This window comes from Platalea leucorodia, assembly GCF_965183815.1.
Source record: "Platalea leucorodia genome assembly, chromosome: 3".
NCBI classification, from domain to species: domain Eukaryota; kingdom Metazoa; phylum Chordata; class Aves; order Pelecaniformes; family Threskiornithidae; genus Platalea; species Platalea leucorodia.
Window position 1 is genome coordinate 100,625,549 of NC_138825.1, and position 19,165 is coordinate 100,644,713.

Sequence of the window (19,165 nt, forward strand, 5' to 3'; positions counted from 1 at the left end):
AGTAACCCTGTATGGATTTCTCTTCCATGAGCTTTCATATACTAAAAGTGGTTTGGTATAACTGAGAGGTGGGAAAGCAGTTTGATAAACGTGTTTTCCTGATTATGTATGGTAAAACCACAAACTGATTACTACAGATAATTTGGAAAAAGACAGGGGCTAAAAGTTTTATTTAAAATATTCTTTTCTGGTTTTTGATTTTTCACATAGCTTAGCATAATATCATACAATCATAGAATATCTCAAGTTGGAAGGGACCCATAAGGATCTTCGAGTCCTGGCTACTGTTTGCAGATGCAGAGGAAAGAAGGAGCAAGTGTGAATCCCTTGTCCCTCTGCCTGTGCAGTGCTGGGACAGATTTACTATCCCTTAGCACTTCCCTGCACAATCTAACCCAACAGCTAGTGCTCCAGCAGCAGAAGTTTGGCACGAGGACCCTGACTTCTTGTAGCAGCCAGCAGAGCTCTCAAGGGCAGAGAAGAAAGCAGTGAGCACTTCCATGGACCACCATGGAGACAGCTTTCTCTGTTTCTCTTAAAAAAACCTGGAGACAGAAAGGACATGATCAGCAGGAATGAATTTTGGCTTTTGGCAGTGTCAGTGGAGAGGTCCTGGGCTGATATTAATGGTGGCCTCTCCATGGTAGCAATAAGGCACTTGGGCAAATATTTTCTGTAAGTAATTTCAAATAGACTTCTGTTGCCTGTGCTATAATTACTGTGTTGAGAAGACACAGAAATTTGGTCTCTGGAGTTGTTGGTTTGGCATCTCTTTTGACTGTTAAAAGTGCAGTGCTATATTATTTTCTTTCAAATGAATTGAACACTGGATAATTCCTGGAATCCTCATTGGCTGGTTGCTTAAGTCTTGGGTTTATCCTTGAATTTTGGTTTCTATTAATAAGTCCATTTTGGACTACTAAATAGTTATTTGGCTTTATACTTACAATGAAGTTCTGAAGTTCAGTATGTCATATTTTTCAGGCTTTGTTGTAAATGAAATACAGAAGGACTCTCACAAATAGATGGAAAAATTGATCTGTTGAGGGAATAAAATTTGATTCTGCACATCAGATAAGTGTGTTTTGCCAATTATTTTACTGATTCTTTTTAAGAAAGATAAATTGGAGCATGCTTTTCACCAAAAGAAATCTTCCTTTCATGTGATAGTTTCATTACTTTAATGTCTTTCAAGATTAAAGATGTACACTGAAGGCTGCAGTGGCATTCACTAGTGAAGAATGGAAATTCTTCACTGTGAGAAGCGAGACATATATGATTCCTGCCCTGTAATCCCTCCTGTGCTCCCCCACACTGATGCCTGATAACTTGTGAAGGTATTCCCAGTATTATTTCTCTTATCGGTGGAGCAAGAGCGAGTTTGGATACGCTCCTCATTGGAGGCCAGGGCTGCACGGGGAACAGCAGTTCTCTCTGTTTGGGTAGGTGGGGCTGGGGCCAGGAGGAATTTGCAAGCATTTCTTGTTTCTTGTTCCTTGTTCTACCATTTTTCTTTTGGGACTCCTGTTTTGCAGAGTTCTAAGACAACTTGATGAGAACTGACCAGTGGGGTCGTACGAGGGGTATGCCATTAATTTTTGCCTGTTGTTTAAAATACAGACATGAATGAGATGAATGCAAATAAATGATAGAAGGAGAACACAGAACTGAAAAATTCAGAGGACAGCACATTTCTGCTGGGTGTATGAGTGGAGCACACCACAGCATATCCCCTTGAATTTTCCTTTCCTGACTTCTAGTTCCCCCTCTAGTTCTAGTAACACCCCTCATCTCCTATTTGCAGTGGTTTTGACATGACCGTTCCCCTCTGCTCCTAAACCGGGCTCTCTGACACTCTCTGTACTCGGGACAGCCAGTAAATGCTGCTTTCACATGTACCTCTCCCATGGTGAAGCATTAGTGTTTCTGTGGAGCACCTCCTTCCCTGCAGCCCCTGGCTCTCCCCTTCCCACCCAGCCAGCTCTGAGCATCTTCCTCTTCTCCATACCTTCTCTCGTTCCTGCCAGTCTGGGGGGTTCATCACTGAAGGTACCAGTGGGTAAATGTTTGTGGAAGGATGAGCAGGGATGAAAAGTGGCAGTGCAGTTTAAGGAAGGCATTAATGGCTTCTGCAGGGGTTGGTGAAAGGAGAGCTGTGCCAGCGAGCAGGATCCTGGTGTCCCTGCCTGACCTGAAGTGCCTGCGCTTATGGCATCGAGCATATACAAGTTCTGTGCTGCAGGGAGTGTGTTGTTAAAATAATTTTGTAGATTTAGCATGCTGTTTTATTTTCAAAAAAAGGTGCAATATTAATGGTAGTAGTCCCTGTACTCTTTTCAATGAAGACTGATGCAGTGAAGTCAGTAAGTTGCTTGGTTTTTATTTTACTTTTACATAAATTCTATGGATTTTACATAAATACCCATTTAGACAACCACAGAGATGACAAACACCAAAATTAGCTAATGTACTGTTGTGATATTTTCCTCAGTTGTCTTTTTCACAACTATTCCTTATCAGTTTTTTGGACCTTTTTCTTTTGGGGCTGTTGGTGAGAGGAATCTATAGGATTTTATAGTTTGTTGGGGCCAGCATTGTGGTTTTTTGTTATATGTCAGCTCTCCGTACAGTAGTCTGTCTCTTTTTTTCAGTTATAGGCTGACATTTTTCTGATATTCTCAAAGAATGCAGTTATCCTTCTTTGTTTACCTGCTATGCAAATTCCCACATAGATTTAATTTCATATGTTCTTCTTTGTTATTGCTTAATTTGGCCTTGTGAGAGATGTGTTTTACCCTTCAGTAAACACTTGCCACGGCAAAGGCTGTAAGTGATTTTAAGATGATGAATCTTAGAAACCATCAAGTCTGAAATAATCAGTGTAAATTGTCCACTTCTACTGTGGTAAGATTTTCTCATGTATTACATGCCTGTTGCTTATACACTTAATTTCATAATTTAAACAGATCCTTTTTCAAACAGGGGGGACAAGAAACTGCCACTTAATCTATTTAAATGAAGTTGACATCCCAGTATTTGTGTAGCATCATTGGAACAGTGCATCTTATGTCCTGTCCCATAGACCCCAAAGTGCTTCATCTTGTTTCTCACCCGTTCTGACGCAAGGTAATATAAATAACAAAGTATGGTGTTACCTTGCAATTATGTGTAATCTGAAGATGATATTTAATAACATAATAATTATGGTTTCGCATTATTAACTTTGGGGGATTATATTATGTAGGAGTAGCATTTCCTGGAACTTGATTTTTGTGCATTTCTTGAGGTTGTTTGTGAACATAATTTTTTTTTGTCTTAATGGAATGAGTGCTTTATAAGCAGTGGAAAAAGCAAAGCAGCTGACTGAAAAGCCAGAGTAAATCAACTTACTGATTTTGTGGCATGTCTTCTATTTGGCAAATACAGATCATGAATCTACCAGAAATGAACCTGGCATTGAAATTACTGTCTCTCTACTTGTTATTGTTTTGCACTGACAACTCTGTAATCCCTTTTTCCCCATATCATTTTCCTAAAAACATCATGTCAGGTATATACATCTTTAGAGAGAAAGGTCTACATTTAATTGCTGTTGAATTTTGTTGCAGATAACAGTTTACTGGCAGCTTGATGGCTGCTCAGTACGTTATAGTGGCATAGGCATTCTCTTCAGTTTACTCCCTTGACTAGTCTTGGAAAAGAAAATGGTTACTTATTTCCATTTACCTATTTCTTCTCCTAAGAGGCACTTGCAATAGGCATGCTGAATTGTGTTTTGGTGTATTTTTTGAGAATAGTATTTTCCAGCACTACAGAATTTTCAGAACATCTGCCAGTACCTTATTACTGGTAATGTGGTGGACACCTTGTCTGCCCTGAAAAGATTAGCAATATAAAAAGGACAAATACACACAGCTTTCATCCCCCCCCCCCCCCCCCAATATACTGACTTTTAATTTTGTTGTGTAATAAATATTTTCATTTATATTTGACCTTTTAGGTGAGTGTGTAGATCATTTTGGTGTGGGCATAAGTAAAGGTTTATGACTAGAAGAAAAAGATATGAAAAGGGAAGGAGTCTTGGCCTTATTCAAGGAAGGCATTTCAATTCTAGGAAATGGGCTGAGAAAAGCAGCAAGAATGTCAGTGATAAACTAGCGTGTAATAGATAAAGACTATCATGACTGACAAAGCAAAGCCTGTAGAGAGAAGAGGAATATTTAGTCTTCTGGCCAGATGTAAAACACTTAAATTAGTGACACTGAAGGGTAGGGCAATGAATTGACCCTGAACTGCTACTGAAAATTTGTCCTGAATCTAGCTTCTTTTTTTTTTCATGGTTTAGAGATTTGCCATAAATTTGGGAAAATTTAAAAGCAGTAGGCTGATTGGCCAGTTACCGAGCAGCATAAAGACAATGTTGTTCTGAGTGCAAACCAAATAACTCAATGGGGAAAAAAGTTTCTGTTAAAATATGCAAATATAGATGTAAGTTATTGTAAAATTCTGTCCTTTGTTATATTTGTGACATTTGATTAACCAAATCTCTGCTTACATGAACAAGTACCACTTTACATAGTTTAGTAGAAATCAAAGGGTCACAGAATGGTTGAGGCTGAAAGGGCCCTCTGGAGGTCATCTGGTCCAAACCCCAGAGCCGGTTGCCCAAGACCATGTCCAGAAGGCTTTTGACTATCTCCAAGAATGGAGACTCCACAGCCTCTCTGGGCAACCCATGCCAGTTCTCAGTCACCAGTGCATGCACTGACTCAGACCAGCAGTTAATCCTCCCTTTTTCTGTCAGGGTGTTCATGTTTTGTAATGGAGGATAAAATGTAGTTAGAAAAATTGCATTTTGTATTGGAGGATGAGAAGACAGAATACAAAAGAGATTCCGTATACTTTTTTCTTTTTCGGAGTCTTGAAATGAATGGATCTCTAATACAGTAATCCCAAAATGTATCTTTTCACATTATGATTCTATTTTTTTGCAATAAACATAAGTAATAAATATAGCTTAATTTAAGTAAATTTGTCAAGTAGTATTTATGACAGCAACATGAGACCAAAATTGCATGTTTGCTTCAGGACTGTTTTGGGGATATAATTCAGAGACCATGATGACAAAGGAGCATAAACAGAGGAAAAAATCAAAAGTTGAAGATGCATATAATTTATGTAACCTTGGATGTTACAGTACACAGTCTGCGGGGCTTGGCTCTGCTGGGAGAGGGCTGGGGCTCACTGAGACCCTAACTCCTGGTGGTAGTGTCAGCCCTGGGGTAGAGGAGTGGGAAGTGTCCCAGACTCCCTGAAGTAGCCAGGTGTGTGGGTTGAGACTGAAGTAACATCTTCGCACCAGTACCTGATACATAAACACTTGCCATATTTTGGAGCAGTAGCTGTCAAGTCTTTGGATAATGGCTGCAGAGTGGGATAGCAGTTGGACAAGTGTGACTGGGACTGGGAATATAACCTACTCATGTATGTACCTAGCGGGAGAAGTATATAAATGTGCCTTGGTGAAAACTGAGCTTCCATAGAAAGGCTGGTGAACGTTGTTGGGTTTAGAACCTCAATTTTGGACTTACGTGCCTGACTGACAGTTTTTGGGTCTGTGGTCCATTGCAGGCTGGCCTTACATCTGGGCTTGCGGATTCGATTCAAAGTTGTTCCTCATGCACAGGTTTTAAAACACAGAAGTTTGGATTTGTTTTGTAATATAACAACACTGTATTTTCTTTTCATTTCTTCCCCATCTAGTTTAATCTCAAGACTTTGAAAATACAATACACATGGCACAGATCGTACCATTTTTTCAGATGCTATTAATTCTGTTACTTCATGATTACATCTCAGCTGAAGATGGGGAAACAAGAGCAAGTAAGTCTTAATTTTTATATTTCAGCTAAGGCATGCTTTGAAGTTGCCCTTGAATTTATAGTATCCATTTTCAGGTCCACATGTACACTTCCTCTGATGGTGATTTTTTTCCAGTATAATTTTCCTGGTGAAAATCCTATAATATAGGATAAGTCACTTAAATATCTTATTTCTCCTTTAGGAAGGGAATATCTTTATTTCTTTTTGTGTCTTGGAAATGCCCAAAGGGGCAAATGGAACTGTAAAGCTCCAGTCTTGATTTAAACTTGTGTCTTGAGTATTTATATTTTCATTTCTTCAGAAGTCATGTTTTGAATAGCTTAATGTTATGTGAAAAACTAAATAAGAAAAATAAACATTCTGTCAGAGGAAGCTGAGATAAGCCCAGCTCTGGGACAGACCTTCTTGCATATTTGTCAAAATTATCATCTCAAACCCCAGCAAACCCAGTTTTATACTCTAAATCTGGTTTATGGAAAAGAAAAATTAAATCAAGGTAGCTTTTTGAAAGACAAAGTGGCTGAATGAAAACAGTGTGGAAAACTTCCATCTGGCCACAACGATACTTTCAGGGTAGGTCTTTTTCTTCCAGTTTTGCTCTCAATCCAGCAATTCTCAGTATTTTACAACAAACTCCATAAAATTCTTTTTGGTCTCTAGAAAGACTTTTTTTTTTTTTCAGTCTACCTGCTCTAAGCTGGGCCTGCTTTCAGCAGGGTCCAGTGATGTCCAAAGTCCCTTCCAACTGAAATTGTGATTCATATCCCTGGACCACAGAGTGACGCACTCTACTCACCCCTTGCTCCTTCTCCCAGTGTCTTTTCACCACCACCTGCACTGCAAAAGCATCTCTCCAGCAGACTGTGGTCACTTGCTTTCAAGGAAGGTAAAATCTTGACCTGACCAGAAGTGTCTGTAGGCAGATGTCAGGAGAAGGCAAAGCTCTCTCTCCTTCCTGTGGTGGAGCTGCAGCCTTTCACAAAAAAGAAAGCACAGTAATACACAGCAACCCCCATGGCCCTACGTGCCATGGGATCAAAATAATTTCTCCTGGTTTTGGCCATCTTCTTGGCACCTCGTGTGTCAGTTATCTAAGCTCCTTTCACAGTTGATGGAAGGTGATTCTCTCCTCTAGAGAGTTATTCCCTCCATCTGAGCATGTGCATATAGGATGGATAGGACTGTCCTATAGAAATGCTTGTGTCAGTCCATGGCCTGTAATTGGCAATTTAGTCTAAAAGCTCCATTTATAAGTGACTACAGCTAGGAGAGCTGAATCCATGCTTAAGTCATCATGCAGTTAAATTATATTTGTTAAATGCTTACATGATCTTATATTCTGGAGGTTGAGCTCATTCACTGAGCATTTTTCTTCTACTAAAGTCAGAATATGCTACCAGCAACATTCAATTGAGGCTCGGGATTTTATAATAACTGGTTCTGTAAGTGCCACATAGCAGTGTCAGAAGTCAATTAAAATGTACTTCTAAAAGGATTGGATATTACTGCTGAATTCTGGAGTATTCAGACTATAGCCTTCCTCTGCAGTGTGCTTGGTTTGCTAACAAAAATGAATTTTTATGTTTATCATCTCTGCAGACAAAGAGATATGGAAAAAAACAAAATTTATTCCTCTCTGCTGATTGCATGAAATGCAATTGCCAGCTAAGGAACTGAATTCCAGAATTTTTCATAGTCATTTCTGGTGATAATGTAAAAAACAGAAAATGGTATGGTTTTCAGATACCAAGTTGGATCTGTGTGGGTTACAGAAACAATCTTGTTTTCTCTGATAAACTCAGCTGATTTTTTTTTTTAGATGGAATGTATTTGTTAACATAGATTCTAATACAAACAGTAATTGATATGAAAAATATTTCCTGTGGAAGAAGGAAGTGGAAGAGTTGATTAAAATATTTGTTTGATTTTTGTTTTTTTTTTTTTTTTAGGTTGCAGAACTGCTCCGGCGGATTTAGTTTTTATCTTAGACGGCTCTTACAGTGTTGGCCCAGAAAACTTTGAAATAATCAAAAGCTGGCTTGTCAATATTACAAGAAATTTTGACATAGGGCCAAAGTTTATTCAAGTTGGAGTTGTCCAGTACAGCGATTACCCTGTACTTGAAATTCCGCTTGGAACTCATGAATCCACCGAGAACCTCATCAGGGAAATGGAGTCCATACACTACTTGGGAGGAAATACAAGAACAGGAAGAGCTATTCAGTTTGCCTATGACCATCTTTTTGCAAAATCTTCAAGATTTTTAACAAAAATAGCAGTTGTTCTCACTGATGGCAAGTCCCAAGATGAAGTCAAAGACGTAGCAGCAGAAGCAAGGAAAAATAAAATCACTTTGTTTGCTATTGGTGTCGGCTCAGAAATTGAGGAGGATGAACTTAAAGCTATTGCCAACAAGCCTTCATCAACTTATGTATTTTATGTTGAAGATTATATTGCAATATCAAGAATTAAAGAAGTTATAAAGCAGAAACTATGTGAAGGTAAGTAATTGATATAGAATATTTTAGGTGTGCAGAATGTAGTTTTGTAGTCATGTTTCTTTATTTCACAAGCAGAATGCATGATTAATGTAACCTAAGGTACCTGATAATCTTTACTACGAGCTTCTTTCATTTTGATCCTGTTTCCAGAATTTACTCCCAAAATGTTATTTTCTCTGTTGAACAAAGAGGTATATTTGGGAAAGATATGGTGCGTTAACACAGTGTGTGTTTAATTTCAGTATGTAGCATTTTGCCCTAAGTCCCCAATTTTTTGCGTTGATAAAGTTTAGAAACCCTAAAATAGTTGAGCAATTCTCGTAGTGCTGAGAATATAGGGCTTACTTTATCCTTTTCCTAGGCGCGGCTGATACTCATCCACAATCTAGCATTTCTTCTTGACAGTTGAGAGGATAGCCTATCATTACAGGAGTTCTTCCGCTAGTATGTGTTGAAAAACCCAGAAGAAAGACTCTTGGCAAAAGTGCCTGGAATTGTAACAAGCTGTTATGATCTTTTTTAGAAGGATTTTATAGAAGAATTAGCCAAGACCAACATTGTAAAATGACTTTTTAGCTTTAGAATGCTAGCAGCATTACTGCATTGAGTTTTCTGATAATTTTATAAAATGATGGCTTTCCCATATATAAAAAAGATAGCAAATTGCTTCTAAACTATATCACTCAGAAGTACTCTGTTATACAGCGAATATTTATCAGTGCTATTTTGTACATGTTTTATTACCAAGAATTGATGCAAGTCATATTTCAGTTGTACCATATTTCTGCACTTAGTAAGAATGAAAAATAGTTTTCATTTGCTCTCACTTTGAGTATGGACTTCATTGAAAAAATATAGTGATACTTATGTTGAGGATAATAGTGTTTATTTCTTGATACACTTATGAAAATCATAATAATTCCTTGTGGCTGATGTAGTAAGCTGTTCAGTCCAAGAATAAAATCAGCTAAGTGCAACTAAATTCTTTAATAAAGCTTCACGCAGAGAGAAGTTCCCCAAAATAAACACAATATTTTCTTTAAATAACCTTTAGAAGAAGTGACATTATATTTCATCAAGATGGATTTTCTGCTTTCAGAATTAACTAGTATCCTTTAAAATTCGTCTGTGATATTTGACACGACCCTTACAGCAGTAATCTGTGAATGTTGACTACGTATACAAAAGCATACTTACTGTTTTACTTTAAGTGACCCTTTGCTTCCACTCTCTTACGTTGCGCTCTTCCCTCGTGTTAGCATTGAGATGCCTCTCTCAAAGAGCAATCAGAGCCACCTGGCAGCTTCATTTCTAACTGCAATGTCTTTAGCAGGTGAACTGAAAGACTAGTAAACTGGAAATTTTATATCTGAGTGGTGGATTATTTTATTCATGTTGTTAAGATTCACTTTGAGTCTGGGAGAGGAAGTTCTGTGAGGGCAAAGCAGCAATGATTTGGCTGTGATCAACCATATGAAACTTCCTGAAATTTTGCAATTCTCTCTTGATTGTCTTTGTTTTAATGTCTCAAACAATGCTAGCCTTTACTCTATGGCATTTTTAACTTCGTTATTACGTGAACATAGATAGGCATAAGAGCATAGGGGCGGTATTTTCTTTCTGGAAAAAGGAGGCTGAAGTTTGGTGGTTCGTGTAGCAAGTAGTGCTATTACGAACGGCCTTGCAGATGGAGAGCTCTCATGTGCCTTTTGGGAACTCTAGTGTTTGTTTTAGAGAACGGCAGGGTGAAAAACCTGCTGAACCTGTCATCCAGAAAGGACAACGTGGCTCAAAGAGTCCCCAAATATTTAAGGAATATTTAATATTTATTCTGGAAGTTGAATGTTCCTGTAGCATTTATATTCTCTAGGAAAAACATAGAAAAGATTGTGTTGTCAGGAATGCATTTAAAAACAATACTCAATGCAGACCTCAGAATTATGTCTGGAGGATGCTGAGCAAAGTTTCTTTGCGCTAGATTTAACATCAAAAAGTTATTTCATGCTTCAGGAAGGAAAAATAAAGCATCTGAAAACTACATAAAAACACTGAAAGGGAACAAGATTTCAGTATAGGCTAGAGTGTTGCTGTGACTGGTACTGCGGACTGGAAACACAACCCCGTTTCCCATGGAAGACAGTTCTTAATTTTGCCACTGACTTCTGCATCCTGTATAATGGCTCAGCTAGTTATCAAAATAGTCCTGCCAGAAGATGATCCAGAAGACCCAAAAAAGATCTGCCTTACTGGGAATGTTTTTATGTAATTCTTCAATGTTTCTTCAAGGTATAATTTTACACATTCTTAATTTGTATTGTATTGGTTTGGAATAGTTACTTTGGCATTGATCCGGGATAATGGCCCTTTCACATAAAGTAATCCTATTTCTGCATTTATTTTTTTATTTTACACCAAATTTCTAATACTGTAACTGATAAGAGATTCTTGCATTCATTTTCTTGTCAGTGTATAAGATTATCTGTAATCTGTATTAATGGCAATATGACCATTTTTCAACTTTGAAATTAATGAGTTTAGAAACTGTTTCCATGATTACAACGTGCAGTGAAGAAACCTGAAAAAATAAAAGTGTTATTACTCTTACTTAATATCGTAAGTATGTTGACTTACATCCTGCGTCTGTGTTTTGAGAAGAGTGAGAAGGAAAGTTGTGTTGGACTTCGTGTTTCCTTTTTTTTTTTGGGAGGCATTCAGAAGGTAGACATTTTAGTTTCCAAAATGTAGGCAGAGAGTTCTTGCAGTTCTTTCTTGTAGAACCAGACAGATAACTTGTAATATATTTTTAATTTGGGAGTCAGTGACATTTTGCTGTGGGGAGGAGAAAAACCCTAAGGGGAATGTACGTGGCTTCTTGCTGCTGCCCCAAATACCTGTGGCATGTCCCTTAGGATGGACTCCCACCATGGATAGTTTGTGCAGACACTTAGCTGAATTTTCTTAGAGTTTATATATCCTTCCTCCCTCACCAGAATGGCGTAGCTTCTGACTGCCCTTGGGCTGGTTAGAAAGAGAAGCCATGCAGTGTTGCTCATATTATAAAGAGAAGCCAGTCTAGACCTTTGAGCTGATAATTCCCTGGCACTGAAACATGAGTTTTCCAGCCCATGGCTGGTCCAGATGGAGATGAGAGAACTCTCCACCCCTGCTTTGGAATGTATTCCTAACCTCTTCCCTTTGTATGAACTGATGCTTTTCTGAAGAAACAATGGGAAATGAATGATGAAAATGTATTTATTGTAAATAGTTTAGCACAATTTTAATAAGACAAAAAGTTGTTTGCTTTCCTTTCATTGATTTATTGCTCTAATACAATGTTGGCTTTAGCATTAAATTTCACTCTGCTATCTCACTTTTTTTTTTTGAGACAACTTAGGTACACTGCCTAGTATTGTTTTTGTGTAAAGAGAATTAATCAGAGATAATGTTCAGCTAACATTAGTATCCACAGAAAATATATCACGCAATATTTGTGCAGTGAGAATAGCTTCAAGCAGATTTCAGTGCAACAGACAAAATAGATCAGAGTCCATTTCGAGCAAAAAAAGATGAAAAAAATAGTTGTAGATAATTCTACCCTTGTCCATTTTCAACCCTATTTTATAGTTGGGAGGGATTCTGGATTAATCCAAATTGTTAGTACATTGTGGAAATTAACATCTATAATTTTGTAGCACTTTGAAAGCATGTAATTTTAGAAATTATATTCAATATTTTTATTAGTCAGATATCGTAATACCCCTTAAGTGCAATTAGTGACAATTCAAAATAGTATATGAATGTAATCGCAGTAAAATATGACATCTCTGTATTCTCGCTTCATGTCTCTGAGGATTCTGCATGTCACTTCTCTCATGTTTCATTTACCTGGCAGTTCACAACTCTCTCTTATTTCTTGAAAGGCGGCTACAAAAAATTAGGTAGATGGGAAGTTACTTTTTGAAAGTTTTAAGTCATATTTTGAACTATACTTGCATTTATTACTTTGCAGAATCTGTTTGTCCGACAAGAATTCCAGTGGCAGCTCGAGATGAAAAAGGATTTGACATTCTTGTGGGATTAGGTGTGAAGAAAAAGGTTAAAAAGAGAATTCAAATACCAAGCACTAATGCAAAAGCTTATGAAGTAACCTCACATGTTGACCTGTCAGAATTGACAAGGTATTTAAATTTATAAATACACTTATAAATTTAGTCAGATTTTTTTGCTTAAAGTGAGAGAGACTTATTTTAAGATTCATATGAATGTTCAAGTACTGTCTTTTTTTTCCCCCTTCCACCCTATTTAGGAATGTGTTTCCAGAAGGTCTGCCTCCATCCTATGTGTTTGTTTCCACTCAAAGATTTAAAGTAAAAAAGACGTGGGATTTGTGGAGAATTCTGAGTCTGGATAAGAGACCACAGATAGCAGTCACTATTAATGGAGAAGAGAAAACATTATCATTCACTACAACAAGTTTAATAAATGGCACACAAGTTATTACTTTTGCTGCACCTCGTGTAAAGGTAAGGAATAAGTCATCATCATGCTGCAATACTCATTTAAGTACACATTATTCCTTTGCCCTGTGTGGTTTTTAAAAATGCATGGTCTTATTTTTGGCTGCTTAGGCATTTAAAAATAGGTGGGGGGTACTTTATCCATGTTTCCAGAGTGTCCACAGTGATCATCACTGTAAATGCTTTGCAGGTGCTTTCTACTCAGTAGTTTCCAGCAGGTAATTGTTAAGATCACAGAGACTTTTCTTCAGACAGCTCTTTGCTTAACATATACTGGAAAGTATTTTCTGCCTTTGATATGTAGACTAGAAAACGCGAATGAAAACAGTCCATTTTTAGAGAGAGTTTTTGTTAAGTGTATAAATTCCTTGAAAATACATAATGACAGAAGTTACTTTCTTCTCCAGAAGAGTAAATAGCAGTGTACAAAATGAGAGTTCAATCTGGATTTGTCTGGGTCTCTGTTGAATAAAAATTCCTTTCAGCTACTTATTTTTCTCACTGAAGGGATTCCCTTCTTTGTGCAAACCAATTTGATTGTCTTGTAGTGTAATCTGAAGGTTCTCTTCCAATCTTTCTTCAGTAATTTCCAGTGAAGTATTCAACACTTGTAAGAAAGATTATCTCGGTTGCAGGTGAGACAGAGGGAAGGAGAATGAATGTCTCTGCTCTTGCATTTGTGGCAGTATAGGAGTATGCAGCTGAGAGATTCCCATTCCTACCGCAGGGAGTATTATTTAAGTGAACAAAGAGGGATGCTTCAGCAGACAAAGAGTGTGAAAGATTTACTGCTGGAGCGCTTCATGGCCAAGTGGGTTCAACTTTTCTGGGAAGCAGTGGCCTGCATTCGAATCCTTACTCCAAATCAGGCTGAAGGAATTTGAAATATAAATTCTCAGAGAAGAAAGGACTCCTATCCAAGAGAAGGTCTTAACTACTAAGCTTTTGCTAGGGAGAGGTATTTTATTCTTCTTTTATTGGATGGAGAATTTTACTTTTTCTTTCCAAATTTCCTCTGCCTTTTTATAATTATTTGTAGGTGAAGTAATTTTATTTTTTTTTTAAGAAGTAGTGTTAAACTTGATTTACTGGAAATTGTTAAAAAATTCAGTTTCAAGTCAATCTGAAAATTTGTATTTAATTGTTTCTGGCAGCTACAGTGACAAATCAATCTTATTCCTGCAGCCCCAGGTGTCCATGAACTTCACCATGAAAAGAAGACTTTCTTTTTTTTCTTTTGTTTCTCCATGCTTGTATTGCTCTTATGGAGAACAATAATTTTATGCTCTTTTTAGAGGTATATGTCTCTAAACACACTACAAATATTACTATGCTTTTAATGAACCTTTTTATTTAATAAACCTATATGATAATTTATGACTTTTACTCAGGAAAATGGAAATGTTATATATTCTGATCTGTTATTTATTTTATCTTGTAATGAGAGCCATTGTAAATAAATAAAAACCTAATCTACAACTGAAAATAAAATAGAAACAGAGGTGCTGTCTAAGGGTGTATACTACTAAGTGAAGTAAGCTTAATTTCTGTTTATGTCTAAAAAAAGTAACATATATAACATACTGAAAGATGTATGTTTCAGTTTACTCTTATGTATACCAATTTAGTGTGAGATTAATCTCTATTAAATTTAGATATATAAAAGATAAGCATCTAGTCTAGGCTTAGGCTAAAGAGCTAGATTGTTGTTGAAATGAATGGATAGGCTCAAAAGAAGGCATTTCTTCCCACGTTGAATTTCATTTCTAAGGTAGGTGAGACAAATACTTCTTTAAAGGTATCTCATTTTCTATTACTTGTAGAACTATGCTATTTGTTTAACTAAATCTTAAGCTTTAGAAACCTGAGTTTTTGTGAGATGATGAATGTAATATTTGGTTTATTCATTGCAATATTGTGATTCTTTCTGCCAATATCATGTCATCTTTAAGATTTTTTTTCATAAGAGACTAGAAAGGCTTTCAAGTACCAATTTGTTTTCACCATGATTTAAGATCTGGAGTGTTCGAGACATTATACCACTGCTGAAAAAAAGGCCTCTGGCTTCATATTTTTAACAAATACAGGTTTGAGCATGTTCAAGATCATAGACTGCAAAAAATCTGTGTGAGTTATAAAATAATTCTGAAATATGGATTAATTATTACCCAATATTATCTTCTCAATTATAATATTACTTGGCAAATACTTTTTTGCCTGTACAGTTTACAATTTTTTGTATGACAAAACCTGGAACATTGATCATTTCAACCATTAACAGTAGTTTAATTGTCAAAATGCAGTTTTATTGTTACTTAAATTGAAGACATTTTGTTTTAAACAATTCTGTTTTCTTCACTTTTCTTAGACATTGTTTGATGAAGGCTGGCATCAAATTCGTCTCTTAGTAACAGAAGACTTTGTAACTTTGTATATAGATGACCAAGAAATTGAAACAAAGCCATTACATCCTGTTTTAGGCATTTACATCAGTGGCCTAACCCAAATAGGAAAGTATTCTGGAAAGGAGGAAACTGTACAGGTAAGCATATGCTAAAACCACAATAATTCAGGAATTCTACTGTAACATGTTAACATTGCATTGGTGCCTTCTGTTTTCTTGAACTTACTCTTCTAATTTACACTAGGCTGAAATTTAATATACGAAATTTTAATGGTTAAGAGGGAACGTAAATGGTCAGGAGGACTTAGCACTGATATATCCTGTGCAGTGGGTGCTTAATTGGTCTCACTGACTTCAAGGGGCGTTTGTTTTTGCTGAAACACAAATTTGATGCAATATGGTCGCCTGAATTTGGGAAATAGTGTCTCAAAGCAGGGGATTTCCTCTGTGCTTGACATGTGCATATAATTTCCTTCCTTCAGTGTATGGGTTATGCTGATAAAAGAGGGAGAGAACAAAATTTTGATGAAGTTTCTTTCTCATCACTAGCTGTCATGAAAGTACAAGGTGTATCAACTCTGTTTCTGTTGTACTGCAAATATTTCACAGAATCATAGAATCGGTAAGGTAGGAAAAGATCCTTAAGATCATCGAGTCCAACCGTTAACCTAGCACTGCCAAGTCCACCACTAAACCATGTCCTCCAGCACCACGTCTACCTGTCTTTTAAATACCTCCAGGGATGGGGACTCAACCACTTCCCTGGGCAGCCTGGTCCAATGCCTGACTGCCCTTTTGCTGAAGAAGTTTTTCCTAATATCCAAACTAAACTTCCCCTGGCGCAGCTTGAGGCCATTTCCTCTTGTCCTATCCCTTGTTACTTGAGAGAAGAGACCGACCCCCACCTCGCTACAACCTCCTTCCAAGTAGTTGTAGAGAGCAATAAGGTCTCCCCTCAGCCTCCTCTTCTCCAGACAAAACAACCCCAGTTCCCTCAGCCGCTCCTTGCAAGACTTGTTCTCTAGACCCTTCACCATCTTCGTTGCCCTTCTTTGGACACGCTCCAGCACCTCGATGTCCTTCTTGTAGTGAGGGGCCCAAAACTGAACACAGTACTCGAGGTGCGGCCTCACCAGTGCTGAGTCCAGGGGCACTATCACCTCCCTGGTCCTGCTGGCCACACTGTTCCTGATACAAGCCAGGATGCCATTGGTCTTCTTGGCCACCTGAGCACACTGCTGGCTCATGTTCAGGCGGCTGTCAACCAACACCCCCAGGTCCTTTTCTGCCAGGCAGCTCTCCAGCCACTCCTCCCCAAGCCTGTAGCGTTGCCTGGGGTTGTTGTGACCCAAGTGCAGGACCCAGCACTGAGCCTTGGTGAATCTCCTACAGTTGGCTGTGGCCCAACGATCCAGCCTGTCCATTTGATACTCAAACTGCTACTGTTTGATTCTGCTGTGCTGGAAAACCTCTTTGAAAACCCTGTACCAAGGTTCCCCTCTATTCTGAGGAACGTTAAAGTCCTTTTGCCTTCAGCTCTTTGCAGACACCAAAAAGCTGGTTAAAACTTCAGGCTGTATAGGTAAAGGCTGTGTAGACCAGTGGTGAAGACTCTTATGTTGACAGTGTTCCAGATGTTGTCTAAATAGATTGTTTCCTTATATTTATAGTAGTGTGGTAATGACATTGCTAATTTGACTGATAGTAATGGGAACAATACTAGGAAATACTGAATTACAGAAGTAGACGTTATTTCTAGTTACTTTGAAAGCTATGCTTTTTTTGTACTCTAATTTCATGATCCTTACTGCTCCTATTAAAATATATTAATGTGTTTTGCATCATCTTCATTAACTCTCTTCAGATGTCTTTACTCAGTTACTCCTGAATTTTATTTATTCATAGCCAGGCTTCAGTTCTATTATTATTATATTCTAAAAGTGTACATGGAAACTTGGATGATGCACTGTGTGTGTGACTTAGCATTTCTGGTGGTAGCATTATCCATATACTAAAGTACGCCTTTGTGAAAACTACTGAATGTTTGTCACAGATTTCTGATAGGACTTCAAGCACTTATTGCAAGGACAGTAGAGATTTCGGAATTGTAATTGTCTCATGCATTTTCTCTGTTGGTGCAAGATTATCCCATTTTTATAGTTTTGTGCATTCTAGGATTAGAGGGCAGGTTGTTTGTTGTTGTTGTGTCTTGTTTTTTCTCTTAAGTCACTGCAGAAATGGGACTTTTATAGATTCCCAGTAATACAGTTTCTGAGTTAAAGAATGTTATTAGCAAGACGTTATCTAAAATAAAAATGAAAACATGTTAGGAATGTCGAGTTGTATAAGATCCTCTTCTGATAGTGGACTAGAAGAAAAGTAGAAAATCTGCCTCAGGTTGCAATTTTATATTTCCAGATGATTTCTATAATCTAAAAAAGGTATTTCCTTTCTCTACTTTCTCAGACTGTGATGCATTCTGTAAAGCATTAACAGTCAAACTTTGCCAGGATATTTCTATTTAAATTGTGATGATAGAGAAATATTTTAATGACTCTGCATATACCGCCTTTCAGTGAAAAGGTATTTTGAAATCCTTTAACAAAGAAATCAGTTGGAGCTGGATACAAAGTATGATACAAGAATCTTCTTCAGAGATTCTTTGGTGAATTTTCATTCTCTTTCTGTGCTTTGATTCAGATGTTTTGTAGTGATATTTTGCAAGTGCTCTCAATTTAAGTAGGATCTTACTGGCTGAAATGCTTTCCAGTATAGTGATGATAAACTTGTGTACATACTTATGTGTTGTGAATTGTAGACATTTTAAATTTGAAAACACTTATTACTAGGCATGGTATTAACAGGCTCCATTTTCTGTGCTTTCTTCTGCTAGTCCAATGTAGTCTATGATTTCAAATAAGTGTAAGAGGGCTTTTTTCTCTTTGCAGTCATGATAGTTTACGCTAGAAAAACTGACTTCAGTGGTTTAATTTTTCTGGAGTATAGTGACAGAGCAGAATGGCACAAACTTTTGCTTACCTGGTGCCAGTGTTTTTATTGGTTGCTTTTTAAAGCTTTACATTTTACAGCTAAACTCTAAACCAAATTCTTTCAAGCATCAGGGATGCCTTCTGATGCTTCACGAAAACTTACTAATCTAGTAGAGGCAAGTCAGTGTAGAAACACGTCCCCAGGACTGTTAAGGTAAAAAGGAAAAGGTTGGTTTTGCCTGTGCTGTTGTAACTTGTTTTCCAATGATGTTGGCAGCCAGTGTAATTCGTGCTGTGCGTGTTTGGATTTATTGCCAAGGATTAGGGGTGGTGATTTCTATTATTTTAGAAAAGAAAATCTTGGATTGATTATTTTTCTTTAAATAATTCTGTTACAGAATGTTTAATTGGTTGCACGTATTAATCATTGTGAGTAGCCTCACTAAAAATGTTTCTACATCTTTAACTGTAGTGGACACACAGAGCTTCCAGTTTCTCTTCCTTTTTAGTATTTTGTTAAATTTTTTTAAACTTGTGGATGATATAATTTAAGAAGAGTATAGTTTAAACTAACTTAATGTCAGACTATTAACACTTTCTCTAAAAAAAGTCTTTTATGTTTTGAATTATAGTTTGATATACAAAAACTGCGAATCTACTGTGACCCAGAGCAAAATAATCGAGAAACAGTCTGTGAGATCCCAGGATTTGTGAGTATGATACATGAACTTTTGAGGACTACTTGGCATTTTTTACAAATCACTGTTTAAAGCTGACTCAATGAATTCTTAAAATAAGTAAGACTACATTGATTCAGCTGGTGCCAACAAATGCATGTTACCTGTGCAATATCAAGTGACACAGAACTTG

At 37.2% G+C, this 19,165-nt stretch overlaps 1 protein-coding gene across 1 annotated transcript in view; it reads left to right on the forward strand.

Annotated features, from left to right (window-relative positions):
- COL21A1 (collagen type XXI alpha 1 chain) overlaps window positions 1-19,165 on the forward strand; it is a gene marked incomplete at its 3' end in the record, with an annotated part of 118,431 nt that overhangs the window by 24,571 nt on the left and 74,695 nt on the right. The window contains exons 2-7 of the mRNA XM_082306935.1: window positions 5,764-5,883; window positions 7,833-8,384; window positions 12,394-12,562; window positions 12,691-12,907; window positions 15,270-15,443; window positions 18,928-19,005. Of these exons, the coding sequence (XP_082163061.1) occupies window positions 5,796-5,883; window positions 7,833-8,384; window positions 12,394-12,562; window positions 12,691-12,907; window positions 15,270-15,443; window positions 18,928-19,005 (1,278 nt within the window). The 5' untranslated portion in view covers window positions 5,764-5,795. The remainder of the gene's footprint in view (window positions 1-5,763; window positions 5,884-7,832; window positions 8,385-12,393; window positions 12,563-12,690; window positions 12,908-15,269; window positions 15,444-18,927; window positions 19,006-19,165) is intronic.